This window comes from Monodon monoceros, unplaced genomic scaffold (assembly GCF_005190385.1).
Source record: "Monodon monoceros isolate NGI ecotype Baffin Bay Population unplaced genomic scaffold, NGI_Narwhal_1 Super_Scaffold_7, whole genome shotgun sequence".
NCBI lineage: Eukaryota > Metazoa > Chordata > Mammalia > Artiodactyla > Monodontidae > Monodon > Monodon monoceros.
The window spans coordinates 99,527,324-99,540,357 of NW_021703784.1; the positions used below are offsets into that span (position 1 = coordinate 99,527,324).

The following is a 13,034-nucleotide window of genomic DNA, read 5'->3' on the forward strand; positions in this document are numbered from 1 at the left end:
GATGGCTCAGGTCCCCGAGCAGACACCATCTGGCAGATGCCACCACCCTGCTTTACAAAATCAGTAGAGCAGTCGCCCTGGCCACAGGCAAGCAAAAGGAAGCCAGGGCGGGACCCAGCCCAGGGCTCTGTCCTGCACTGTCCTCCCCAGTACCCGAGGTCTGCTCTGAGTGACCCACAGCCCGCGCAGTCCTCTCTCTCCAGCAAAGACCAAAACACGACTCTGCTTCCCGGAGACGGCAAGGGAGGACCGTCAGAGCTTCCAGCTCAGCTACCAGCTGACAAGGCGCCAACCTTGGGGACACCTGCCAGCCTGCCCTTCCGGCCTGTGGTCCCCAAGCGCACACCTCTCGAGGCCAGTGCTCTCACTCATCTCCAGGACAAGGCTGCAGCCTGACCCCGAGGAGCTTCCGGCTGCACTGCTCTCTGACTTATGGGAGGAGAAGCCAGTTGAGGACCGGAGCGCTGTCTTCACAGCCTCAGCCTCATCATCAGTGGGGCCGCCCCCAGGCCCTCCTCACTCGCTCTGGGAGGAGGAGAAGCAGGACCCTTACGGTGGGCATATGCCCCACACATTTATAACACGCGCTACCTCCCTCTGCCAGAAGGACAGGTGCCGACTTAAAGCACAAGTGAGATTTATTTTTCTTATAAAAGATGTACAACATACGTTTTAATTTTCTTTCCTTTTTGGAGAGGCGAGAGTATTTCACAGCTCAGTGAGACAGGTGCTGTAAAAGGATGTTTGCAGTAAATTTTGATGGGGAGGTCTGACCCCAGATGAAGCTTTCAGCGGCTCCCGGGCACGAAAGCCGAGCTGGAGGAAGCAGGCTGCGTCAGAACCATAAAGTGCACCGGGCGAACGGGAATTCAACGATGTGTTTAAAGAAGTGTCTTTATGGCACTTCACAAGACGGTGTTCGGAAAGGTGAGGGCAGGCTGGCACGGAGGGAGGCTCCTCTTCTGAAGAAGGGTGGGTGGGCAGGGCTGATAACAGCTGGGCTCTGGGAACACGGCGGTGGGGGCATTAATCACCTCTCACCGTCCCCCAAGAGCAGGGGCTCTTCAAAGCCTATGGCACGAGCAAAGGGGAGATGGCAGGAGGCACGTTGGAGCTTTTCTGCTCTCCCAGACCCCCTCACCTCCGCCCGCACCGGGACGTGCCAAGGCTGCTTCCCAGAAGACAGGTGGGAGAAGCCCACCCAATTCCCAGGTGTGCCTGGGAAATTTTCTGGTTCGGCAGTCGAGTCCGTTAAATCATCGGCTGTGCGTGAAATCCCACAGGGGCTGAAATCAGTCTTCGCCCTGCCCCGTGCAAACAGGCTGGAGCACATGAGCCCTGGCCTGAGCCACCTGGGAGAGGAAACAGGGCTCAGGAACTGAGGTCAGAGTTCTAGCACTTGAGACCATGGGGGAGGCAAGTTTATATAAGCTCAGTGTCCCCATGGCCAGAACAGGGCAGAGAGAGGAGATAGACCCGAGGGGCGACAAGGGACGGGGGGCATTGGGGGGTGTCAAGGGAGGGGGGCCCTGGGGACCCTTTGGCCGCTGTGTACAAAATGGTTTCTAATGTGATCCCAGCACAACCTACAAATCGGGTGCTGTTGGTCCCATCTTACAGATGAGGAAACTGAGGCTCAGGGAGCATGGAAGCAGTGGTGCCAGGGCTTGCCACGTCTGATGACACCAATACCCGTTCTCTTTTTTAGCACACAGCTCTGCCCCTACCGCAGGTCAGAAGGAGGATCTGTGCCCTTCTCCTGGAGGCCAGGCCCCTCCTGTGGTGGCAAAGCCCCCAAACACCCCAGTGCCTGAACTTAAGTCCCCTCGCACCCAACTGCCTTACAGTAGGACTGTTTCCACAATCTTCTGATGAAAAGGCACAACCTGGCGGGGGCGGGTGGTAATGAGACACTCCAGAACTGAGGGAATTAAATTATAGAAATTAACCCCTGGCCAGTGAAATCAAATACTGCAGAGGTCTCTCAAAAAGACTGAATGTCTCCTAGCCAGGAAGATCAGCCTGATGGTATTTACCTACCTAGAGAAAGAATAGGTCCACAGAAAGAACAGGTCCACAGAAGTGGGCAGTCAGCTTGAACCCAGGAAAAAGGAATGTGCAGAACCCAGGCAGAATTTGACTATCTGTCCCGAGGACTCGCTGGGCCATGGACTGAGGCGTCTGCACCTGGGGCCCAGAGCAGGCACTCAGCACTGCATTTGTACTGGAACACTGAGCAACCGCCCGGGGAAGGGCATCCTCAGTGGGTAGGCGCACCCCTGGCCGGAAAGCTTGCCCAGCCTGACCAGGGCAGTGGGATCAGCTTCTAAAATCATTCAACCAGCTCCCTAGTTGAGAACACCTGCTGCTGAGCAAACTTAAGACTATGAATTGGCTTCCACATGGCTTTTCCACAGGGAGAGGAGGCCCTGCCCATGTGCACATGAGTTTCCAGACCCACAGCTATTACATTTCCCCAGCGTGAACTGCAGCTCAACCCTCTGAACTATACATCAGTCTCTTGTGAGTTTGGTTACTATGTGCCAGTCTTTGAGAGAGGATCATCTCAGGCATAGACAAGCATTTAGAGTCCTGCTAAGTATACCCCCAACAGAAAGATGAGCACATGTCCATCAAAGACATGTACAAGGATATTCACAACAGCTTTATTCCCAACAGTCCCAAACTGGAAACCAAGTGCCCATCAACAGGAGACTGCGTGCACAAACTGTAGTACACCCACACCATGGAATATTACACAGCAATAAAAAAGAGCAAACTGTCGGTACACCCAATAATGTGGACGAGTCACACAGATATTAGTAAAAAGAACCAAACACAGTATATGCCTCTGGTGATATGAAGTTCAAGAAGAAACAAAATGAACAGATAGAAAAATGATTAGCAGTAAGGGGTACTGATTGGAAAGGGGCTCAAAGGAACCTTGTGGGGGCGATGGCAATGTTCTACCTATTGATCAAAGTAGTGGTTACACAGCAGTATACTTAGGTAAATGAACACTGATTGTAGGAATTCCCTGGCCGTCCAGTGGTTAGGATTCGGCGCTTTCACTGCTGGGGGCCCGTGTTCAATCCCTGGTCGGGGAACTGAGATCCTGCAAGCCGAGCAGCGTGGCCAAATAAATAAATAAAGGATCAAAGCTTGGACGCCAATCAGAGGCAGAATCCAGTTGAGGCAGTCCCTCAGTGTGGCGGTTTCAAAAATATGCCCCAAATTCTTTGATCCTCTTCCCTCCCAAAGGTGGAAACTAATTTCCCTCCCCTTGAATGTGGGCCAGATGAGGCATTTGGGCAACAGCCATTTCACAGGAGTGAGCCATCTGGGAAGGGCTCACTCCACCCCTAACCAAGTCCCCGCCAACCTCCTGAGAAACCCTGAGCCTGACCACCCAGCTAAGCTACTCCCAGCTTCCTGAGCCTCAGAGGCTGTGAGATAATATAAATGTTTGCTGTTTTAAGCCACCAAGTGTCTGGGTAATCTGTTATTATGCAGCAACAGGTAACTAAGACACAGAGAGACCTCTGTGTGTCTCACCCCCACAAACTACCACCTAACGGCTGCTGGGGGGCGGGCGGCTTCACACCTCTGCTGGGGTTCCTGGGGCAAGCCCACCCTCCTCACACTGCCCCCTGACTGGACACTGGCACTCACGCGGCCCCATCTGCCACGGCTTCTTTGCAGCACTGACCTCTACCTGGCATTGTCTCATTGCCTTGATCACATCCTCTACCGTTTCTTCCCCCTAAGCTCCGTGAGGCCAGGGTCCTTGCCTGTCTCCCCAGCACAACAGTGCTGGCTACATAGAAGGCACTCGATAAACATGGACTGAATGAATGGAAATCCCAGCTCCTAGCAGAGAGCAGCCTGGGAATCCCTGACCCATCAGCTTCATGAGGTCTGGAAGTTTTCAGTGGCACCCAGGAATGGGAGGGGCGGAGAGCTGGGTCCTAGAAAAAGTGGCGGATCCAGGAACAGGTGCCTGGGCCCCTGGCCTCCCCAGCTCTCTTTCCCACCACCCTGGGTTACTGTTCTCTGACAGAGAAGGGAAAGCAGGGCTCCCTGTGGGGACAGTCCCCGTACCAGGGGGCCAGGCCCCACTCCCCACCCTGAACGGTGTTCTGGGGCCAGGGCTGAAGGGCTGACAAGCACTCCTTGTGTTCCGGGAGCAAAGTCAAGTGCTTCCTGCTGGTGCTTTAAGATCCCAGTGAAGGCAATGCAATTCATGACAGTGGTAAGTCATCTTGAACTCTACCTCCAATCCCAAGAGGATGCCTTCCCCTTGCCCCCAACCACAGCCCGCCCTAGGCCTGCCTTCCCAACCCCATTGGCTGAACACACTTCACCACAAGGGCCCAGCCAATGAGCTGCTGTCCCTGTTCTTTTGAAAGGGGATCCAGCCCGAACGGTCACAAGAGCCCAGGGAGCAGGCCCTGAAGGGCAGGGGCAGCTGGACAGGCAGCCGGGGCTATTTGGGGCTCTGCAGGTCAGGTTGCCTGCCTTCCCTGCTCTATTCGGGCCCAGAGTCCAGCCCTGGGATTCATGCCCACCGGGACTCATGCCCTGCCCCAGAGCGGGAAGAAATGGATTGATTCCTGGGTATTGGGGGGGGTGGGGGGGGTGGGGGGGCGGCGGCGGGGGTCACTGTTCTCATAGGCACAACGCCCCCTCCCTGCCCTGCCCCGCAGCTCCTCTGTCCCCCAGGAATAAGGCAGAGAGTGCTCACAAGTGTCCAGAGGCCAACGTTAAGGGCAAAAGGGCACCAAACCACGTGCCTAGAGAGGCAGGGCCCCCGGGTAGGCGTGGGGGGAGGTGGAACCGGCCTGCTCAGGGAGGCCACTCCTTGTGGCTATCTGATCCCACCAGGTGGGATGCCAGCCCCAGAGCTGTCCCCTCAGCCCATTCCCTGCCACTCTGCCTAAAATGCCACCCCTTGAGAAACCATACTACGCAAAAGCTGGGGAGTTCAGAGCCTATGTCAGATCCTGAAGCAAACTCCGAGTGACTCTGGCCTATTGGCTCTGGCACTGGGCCTCAGCTTCCCTCGTGCACAACAGATTAAGGTACTAGGTCTTGGATGCTCCCTGGGGGTGCCCAGCAACACATTTCAATGGCGTGAGGCCACCCTCATCACACTGCCCCCCACTGGGGACCTGGACCTAGTCGGGGCGGTGAAGTAGTTTATGGAGCTGGGCACATGGGGGGCGTGGCTGTTAATGGGGGTCCATACCGGGGCACATGGGACCTTAACTTCCCCAGTTCTTTGGGGTGGACGAGGCTGCTGGTGGGGTGCTGTCCAGCCGGAGAAGGACCACGTAGGGCCGCCCTCGCCCCTCGCGCCCCCCTCCTGCTTACACTTACATTTTGCCTCCTTCCAGTCGGTGGAGGTGCTCAGGTCCACCTTCGCCGCCATGGCCAGGGGGGCCCAGGTGCGCACCCCGGCTCTCCGCCCCACCGCCGCCGCCCCCCAAGCCCCAACTCCCGCTCGGGTCCGCGCGCGCGGGTCGTACGCGCCCAGGGACGCCGGGGGACCGCACGCAGTGCTGCGGGTCCGCGTGGCACCCGCCGAGGGGCCGGGCCAGGGGCGCCGGGCGCCGAGCAGCTGCCCCGCCGCGCGCAGCTGTGCCAGGCGGCCGGACACTCGGCTCTGCAGAGACATGAGCGGGCGACGCGAGGCGGCTCCCCGCCCACTTGGACTCTATTTACGGTGCTCGGGGAGTCTCTCCCTTATTTACTCGGGAACCAGGTGACGCGTGCCAGCGCGCGGCGACCTGCTCAGGAGCCAGCGGGCCGCGCGGCCAGAAAACCCAGGCGCGCCGCTGGGCACCCTGGAACTTGTAGTCCGGGCCGCTGACGCGCCCCCGCACTCGTATACACACGTGCGCGCCCCGCCCGGCCAGCGGGGTCGCGCTGCGCCTGAGCCCAGCTCTCGCAGGGTCGCGCGGCCGCCGTGCGCCTCCTCTTAGGGCTGGCTCGGCCGCCGCCAACTTCCTGGTGGGAGGTGCCTCCCGCCCCCGGCCCCGTCTCCGCCCCTCCGGCCGGGCGTACTGAGTCGAGCGCGGCTCCCTACGGGTCACCCGGGACCCACCCCGACCCCAGTCCCCGGGAGCCGCGCGTCCCCGCCGGCGGTGGGGAGGTGACGAGTGGCGCGAACGGGTACGTCCGGTTGGGCGACTTTCCCCAGGCCGCTGCGCTGCTGCTTCTTAGCCGGCGGCGGCAGGAACCGAACCTAGAGCAGCTAGGGAGGCAAAGGTGGAAATCGTGTAATTTGAAGGCAGAAAATTAGAGTTCCAAGTGGCCTTCTCGGTGGAAGAATTGGGGTGATTTTTTTCTTTATATTTTTCCTAATTTTTTACAAGGACTATAAGGATGGATTTTTTAAATTTTAATGTCTTTCTATACCATTTTATTATTTGATAAATATGATAGTGGATATTTGTTTGTTTGTTTTTGGCCGCCTCCCGTGGCTTGCGGGATCTTAGTTCCCCGACCAGGGATTGAACCCCAGGCCCACGGTAGTTAAGCGCAGAGTCCTAACCACTGGACGGCCAGGGAACTCGCCATAGTGGATATTTTTTTAACCTGGGACAAGAAGCCAGGGTTCCAGAGAAGGTTTTAGCACCAGCTTTGCACATTCTTACTCGGGTGCACTGGCCCCTTGTACCTTGCTTCTTGAGATGTATATTAGGAAGACAGCTCTCAGGTCTGACAGGTTGCAGACCTGCCTTGTGCTCCAGGCCTCTCTGGCGCTGAGTGTGGCGATAACTCTTCACAGGGCTGTGAGGAGGATCGCAGAACCCTCCTGTGGATGCAGCTGGCACCACTATCGTGCCCAAGAGAGGATCAGTGGGAGACCTGTGGGCAGAGGGTAGATCAGAAGCCAGGAGACAGGAAGGAAGGGCCAAGGGCCCCCAACACTCCAGGACCACCAACGACGAGGCCTGCGCCTTTCCCCGAAAAGGTCAGCGAGATGAGTTCAGGATGCAGTAGTCAGGCCCCCAGGCCTAAGGTCACCTCACCACTTGCCGCTTCTCCAATAACTTACCAGGGCAAGAAGGGCCTTGCCAACTGCATCCAGGACAGCAAGCATTCACAGGGGACTAGGTACCAGCTGGAGCTGAGCTAAGCCCTCTACACCCGTTTGCTCTACTTCCATTAACTCACTATGTGCTCCCCACAGCCTGGTGAGGCAGCACTGCCCCAGGGCACAGATGAGAAGCCTGGACTGGCCCAAGGTCAACATGGCCTATGGGGGTCAGAGTCCAGGCTTGGGTCAAGGTTGTTTGGTTCCTATCTGTGGTCTGGTAAGTGATTACACAAATGTCACGGATTCAGGCAATGAAGCATGTGGGTGACGCTGTGTATTAGCTTCCCGTTGTTGCTATAACAAATTCCCATAAATGTAGCAGCTTAAATAATAAACAAGGGCTTCCCTGGTGGCGCAGTGGTTAAGAATCCGTCTGCCAATGCAGGGGACATGGATGGGTTCGAGCCCTGGTCCAGGAAGATCCCACATGCCGCGGAGCAACTAAGCCCGTGTGCCACAACTACTGAGCCTGCACTCTAGAGACTGCAAGCCACAACTACTGAGCCCGTGAGCCACAACTACTGAGCCTGAGTGCCACAACTACTGAAGCCCACGTGCCTAGAGCCTGTGCTCTGCAACAGGAGAAGCCACCCAATGAGAAGCCCGCGCACCGCACCGTAGAATAGCCCCCGCTCGCCACAACTAGAGAAAAGCCCATGCGCAGCAACAGAGACCCAACGCAGCCAAAAATATAAATAAATTTAAATAAATAAATAAAATTCATTTTCTTAAAGTTCTGTAGGATACAAGTCAGACATCGGTCTCACTGGGCTAAAGATCAAGGTGTCAGCACCAGCTTCCAGAGACCACCCACATTCCTTGGCTTGTGGGCCCCTTCCTCCATCTTCAAAGCCAGCAATGTTCCATCTCACTGACCAGTCTTCCCTGGTGGTCTTTCCCTCTGACTCTCTTCCATTTTCAAGGCCCCTTGTGATTACATTGAACTCACCGGTGATGATCCAGGATGATCCCATTTAAAGTCTGCTGATTATCAACCTTAATTCCCCTTTGCCATGTAAGGTAACATATGCACAGGCTCCAAGGATCAGGATGTGGACATCTTTGGGGGGTGTTATTCTGCTTACTACACCCTTCCCGGCAAAGTCTGGGGAGGAGAATGCAAGGAGAGGCAGGGGACCCAGCCATAGAAAGTATCAGTGCCTATCAGGAGGCTGCCTTCTGCACAGAGCCTGAAATCCATGTCCCCCAGAGCCAGGCCATGGAAGCACCCTGGACACCCTCGGCATCTGAACTAGTCCTTCTATTTCTTTTTGTTGGGATTCAGCTCTGTTCTCACATGGCAGCCAGGATAGAGAAGGTCCCAGACAATAGCCTACCAGGGTCTGTTCTAAGAGAGGCCTGGGCCCCACACACGGATGGGTCTAGGCAGAGAAGTGCAATTCTGACTTGGCAAGGCAGGACCTCTTCACAGAGTTTCAGCTGGACCTTTTAGAAAAGGTAAAATCTTGCCAGGTACCACAGATGTCTATGTGTGTCAGGAGCATTCCAGGCCGAGGGACCCACGGAAGCAAAGGCATGGGAGTCTGTGGAGTGCCAAATCTTCTGGTGGGGCTGTAACACCCGCTGTTTTCTGTTGAGGATTTTTAATGTTGGAGAGGGTTTTTTTTCATGCAGCAAAAAGTTACCTACTGCTGCTTGTATTTAAATTAATACTGTATTTATTAAACTTATAAATTAAAAGAACTAGCTTTTTCTTAAACATCCAAATGCAAGTTGCAAATCTAGTTTTCTATTTATAAATCTAATTTTTGTGTAAAAATAAGAATAATTACTTTCACTAAGTCTTTGATGAATATTTAATTAAATCACAGGTTCAACAGATTAAATTCTGAAAATGAATGCCAATTGCAAACTTAGGTAATTAAATTCCCTAATAGATTTTAAACTACATTTTACAGAGTTGAAATAGCTGGTCCTCTCAAATGCCTCAAACTCTCAGCAGAAGAGACTTACACATATAACAAGCATATATATATATTTTTTTACAAGCATATTTTTTTCTTTTTTGTTTTTTTTTTTCTTTATAAGCAGGGAGGGAGTAACCGGTAAAGATGCCTTCATCCCCCACCTTATTCTCCCCTCCCAAGCCAAGCATATTTTTTTCTAATCAGTTAGCAATTGTTATACACTAATAGATTAAACTTATAAACATGGTAAATCAGTTCTCTTAAATATTCAAACACCGTTTACGAACTTAGATCCTTTTGTACTGTCTCAGTTATCTTTTGCTGCCTCATAAACCACTGAAAACTCATTGGCTTAAAATAACAACCAGGCCTCTGCAGCAGCTTGGGCTGGGATAAGCTGGAAGTTTCATCTGCTGGTCTTGCCTGGGTCACTCCTGTGTCAGATGGCCACAGGGGCGGGGGGCCCAGGACGGCCTCACTCATGTGACTGGCAATTGGCGCCGGCCGTCAGCGAGGCCCCTCGGTTCTGTCCCATGTGACCTCCACTACGCCGGACTGGGCATCTTCACAGCATGCTGCCCTCAAGCCCTGCTCCAAGAGGATGTCAGCAGAGGCTGCAAAATGCCTCGAGGCCTGACTCGGAAGTCACACTACATCACTTTCACCACATCGTGTTGCACAGAATTCACACAGTCACGGCATGCAATGCAAGTCACAAGGCCAGCCCAGAATCCAAGAAGTGGAGAAATAGACTCCATGTCTTCATAGAAGCAGCCAAATCCATGGCAAAGGGCAGGCATACAGGGATGGGAGGCCTTATTACAGTCATCACTGCAGGCTGTCTCCCATTCATTCCTTTCTAATTAAAATTGCAAATCAAATAGGGTAGATTCATGCATGTTTCAAAACATTTAATAAACATGCAGGTATTAGCAGAATGATTACAAAACTTCCTAAACTTGTAGCAAGATTCTGGGTTTGCTTTTCTGGCTTCCACACCTTTCAGGGTTGCGAAGCTACCCAGAGGAGCAGATTCACCATCTCAGCAAGACTGAACATGCAGTGGGGTGCAGGACCACAGTACAGTGAGGGTTTCCAGCTTCCGGTCTTTAAGACCAGAGCAGGACCCAGGATAACTGCCAGACCTAAAGAGACCCACAAGGCAGTGCACTCCTCTCCCCAAGGGCTTGATTTTAAAGCCCAGTGCATTATTGTTTCCTGAGTCTTTCAAGTTTTAGCCCTACCCCATTTTACCTGGCCATCTTTCTTCTTTTTACTGCCTCATTCAGAGAGAGGAACCCCTGCACCTCCCAGGTCCCCCTAACATCTTTGCTGTGTGACCACAATTTTGCACCTCCCTGCATCCAGGTTGTAGCGCTCTCTTCATATTTTATCACCTACCTGTTTCATTGGCCAATATCATATTGTTGTTATACTGAGAGGTGTGAAGGGGAAGGATGGATTACAAGGTACAAAATGTCCAGAACATGTAGCTATAAATCATAGGCCTGCATGGCAGAGGCCCCTCCATCTGCTTCCTCTCAGCGTGGGTCTGAGGACCTGGCCAGTGATCCGGAGTGGCTCACACTGCCTTCCTCAGGGGAAGGGCCTCAGAGGGCCCTGGAGCTGGCTGGGCTGGCAGAGGTCACTAGCTGCCCCTCCTCTGACTTCAGAGAAGGCCTGGGAAGGAGGTTGATGCTCTGGGGACATTTAGCTCGAATAGCAGTGTTCAGCGTAAGAAATTTTTTTGCCCCCTCACCCCCCCCCACGCCACACCGTGCAGCCTGTGGGATCTTAGTTCCCTGACCAGGGATCAAACACATGCCCCCTGCAGTGGAAGCGCAAAGTGTTAACCACTGGACCACCAGGGATGTCCCCATTGTAACAAATTTTAACAACATAATAGAAAGTGAAAGCCTCTGTTATTGGCTGAATCGTGTCCCCCCCAAAAAAATTCATGTTAAATTCCCAACCCTCAATACCTCAGAATGGGACAGTATTTGGAGACAGAGTCTTTAAAGGGGTGATGAAATTAAACCGAGGCCCTCAGGGTGGGCCCTGATCCAATCTGATTGGTGTCCTTATAAGAAGAGGAAAGTTTGGGAGGTCCCTGGTGGCCTAGTGGTTAGGACGCTGGGCTTTCACAGCCTAGGCCCATGTTCAATCCTTGGTCAGGGAACCGAGATCCCGCAAGCCACGTGGTGTGGCCAAAAAGAAAAAGAAGAGGAAAGTTGGATACACAGACACTGGGGATGCGTGCTTGCATAGAGGAAAGACCATGTGAGGAAACAGTGAGAAGGTAGCCGTCTGCAGGCCAAGGGGAGAGCCCTCAGAAGATATCAGATCTATCAGCACCTTGATCTTGGACTTCCAGAACTGTGGGAAAATTAATTTCTGTGGTTCAAGTCACCGAATCGAATCTGTGGCATTTAGTTATGGCAGCCCCAGCAAATGACAAATTTGTGCAAATTCCAAATTTGTTTCAGTCTCAGGGTCTTTGCACTTCCTGTTGCCCTGTCTGGAACGCTGTCCGTGTCTTGCTTTTCATAACTGCAAGTCTAAGGGGCCTTCACTAACCCCCCACCTCTAGGCACTCCTTCCCTGCCTCCCTGGTAACTCTTTATCCTTACTTTTTGTTTTCTTTATAGCACACACCACTCTTTAGAATTATCTTTATTTGTAACTTTATTTTTATTTCACAAGTGTATATGGTACTTATTCTGTCGTCAGGCACTGTTCTCAGTGCTTTGTAAATATCCAATCATTCAATGCTCACAACTTTTCTAACACTGAAACTTTTTCATCCACATTTTAAAATGAAAGCAACTGAAGCACAAAGAGGTAAGCACGTTGCTAGAAGTCACACAGCTGTGGAGTTTAAGTACCATCTGTCTCTCCCACTAGAAAACAAGGTCCATGTGTGCGGAAGCTGCATCTGAGGGCTGCCTTGTTCACTGTTGAGCCCCTGTACCCAGAGTACTGTACCACACACAGAACTACAAAAAAGATGTGTGACAGCAGAGACCAGATCACAGAGAGGGAGGGATGGCAAAGAAGCCTGGAGAGAGGCTGTTGAGGAGACGATATAAGGCCTCAAAAGGCCTCCAGAGGTGGAGAAAGAGCTGGGCTGGGGGGCAGCAGTGGGATTGGCAGGAGTGCGGTGGTCTGGGGACGGTGCCAAGAAGAAAGGAAAGGTCTCGTTGACAGATTTAACTTAGCAGATGAGTAAGAGGCCAAACACCTTGGAGTCACCTCCTTCCTTCATGCTCTGCATCCATACATCAACAGATCCTGTCAGCTCTTCCAAAATGCATTCTGAATCCAACTTTTCTCACCCATCCTCTGCTCCCACCCTGGCCCATGGCACCATCACCCCTCTCCTAGAATCCTGTAACAGCTTCCTAAGAGGTTCTTCTGCTTTCATCCTCTTCATTGATACAGCAATCAGAGGGATCCTGATAAAACTGTCAGATCACATCACTTTTCTGCATGTTTCCAAGTGAACACAATTGCCTCCCATTCTGCAGGATCTGCTCCTGCTTCCTCTAGCCCCACCTCCCACTCCCTCCCTGCCCCTGCCATTCTGGTCACAAGGCCTTTGCATCTGCTGTTCCCTCTGACAGCAAGGTTCTTCCCTAGGATATCCATGAATCTCACTCCTTCACTTCCTCAGGTTTTTTCTCAAATATTAGCTTCTCACTGGGTTTGATCTGGACCCCTACTGAAAATGCAACACTGCTCCCCTTGCCCAACGCTCTGCTTTATTTTTCTCTACTGCAGATACACCATGCAAACTTTTTTTAGTTTGTCTCTCATTAAAATGAGCACCACAAAAACAGTGATTTTTGTCAGGATTGCTCACTGCATTTCCCCAGTGCCCACAATTACCTAAAAAATTATAGGGCATATTTGATGAATTAATGATTACCTGCTGCGTGCAAAACGCTGTACAACGCACCTGGAAGACAAGGATCTAAAGGAAGAGACACAAGGCCCTTGTA

At 52.8% G+C, this 13,034-nt stretch overlaps 1 protein-coding gene across 2 annotated transcripts in view; it reads right to left on the reverse strand.

Moving 5' to 3' along the window:
- Positions 1 to 5,831, reverse strand: part of MACROD1 (mono-ADP ribosylhydrolase 1) — a 151,897-nt gene extending 146,066 nt beyond the window's left edge. For both annotated transcript variants that reach the window (XM_029206910.1, XM_029206909.1), the window contains exon 1: positions 5,380 to 5,831. In XM_029206910.1, coding sequence (XP_029062743.1) covers positions 5,380 to 5,677 — 298 coding nt within the window. In that variant the 5' untranslated portion in view covers positions 5,678 to 5,831. The remainder of the gene's footprint in view (positions 1 to 5,379) is intronic.
- Between the last annotated feature and the right edge of the window lie 7,203 nt (positions 5,832 to 13,034).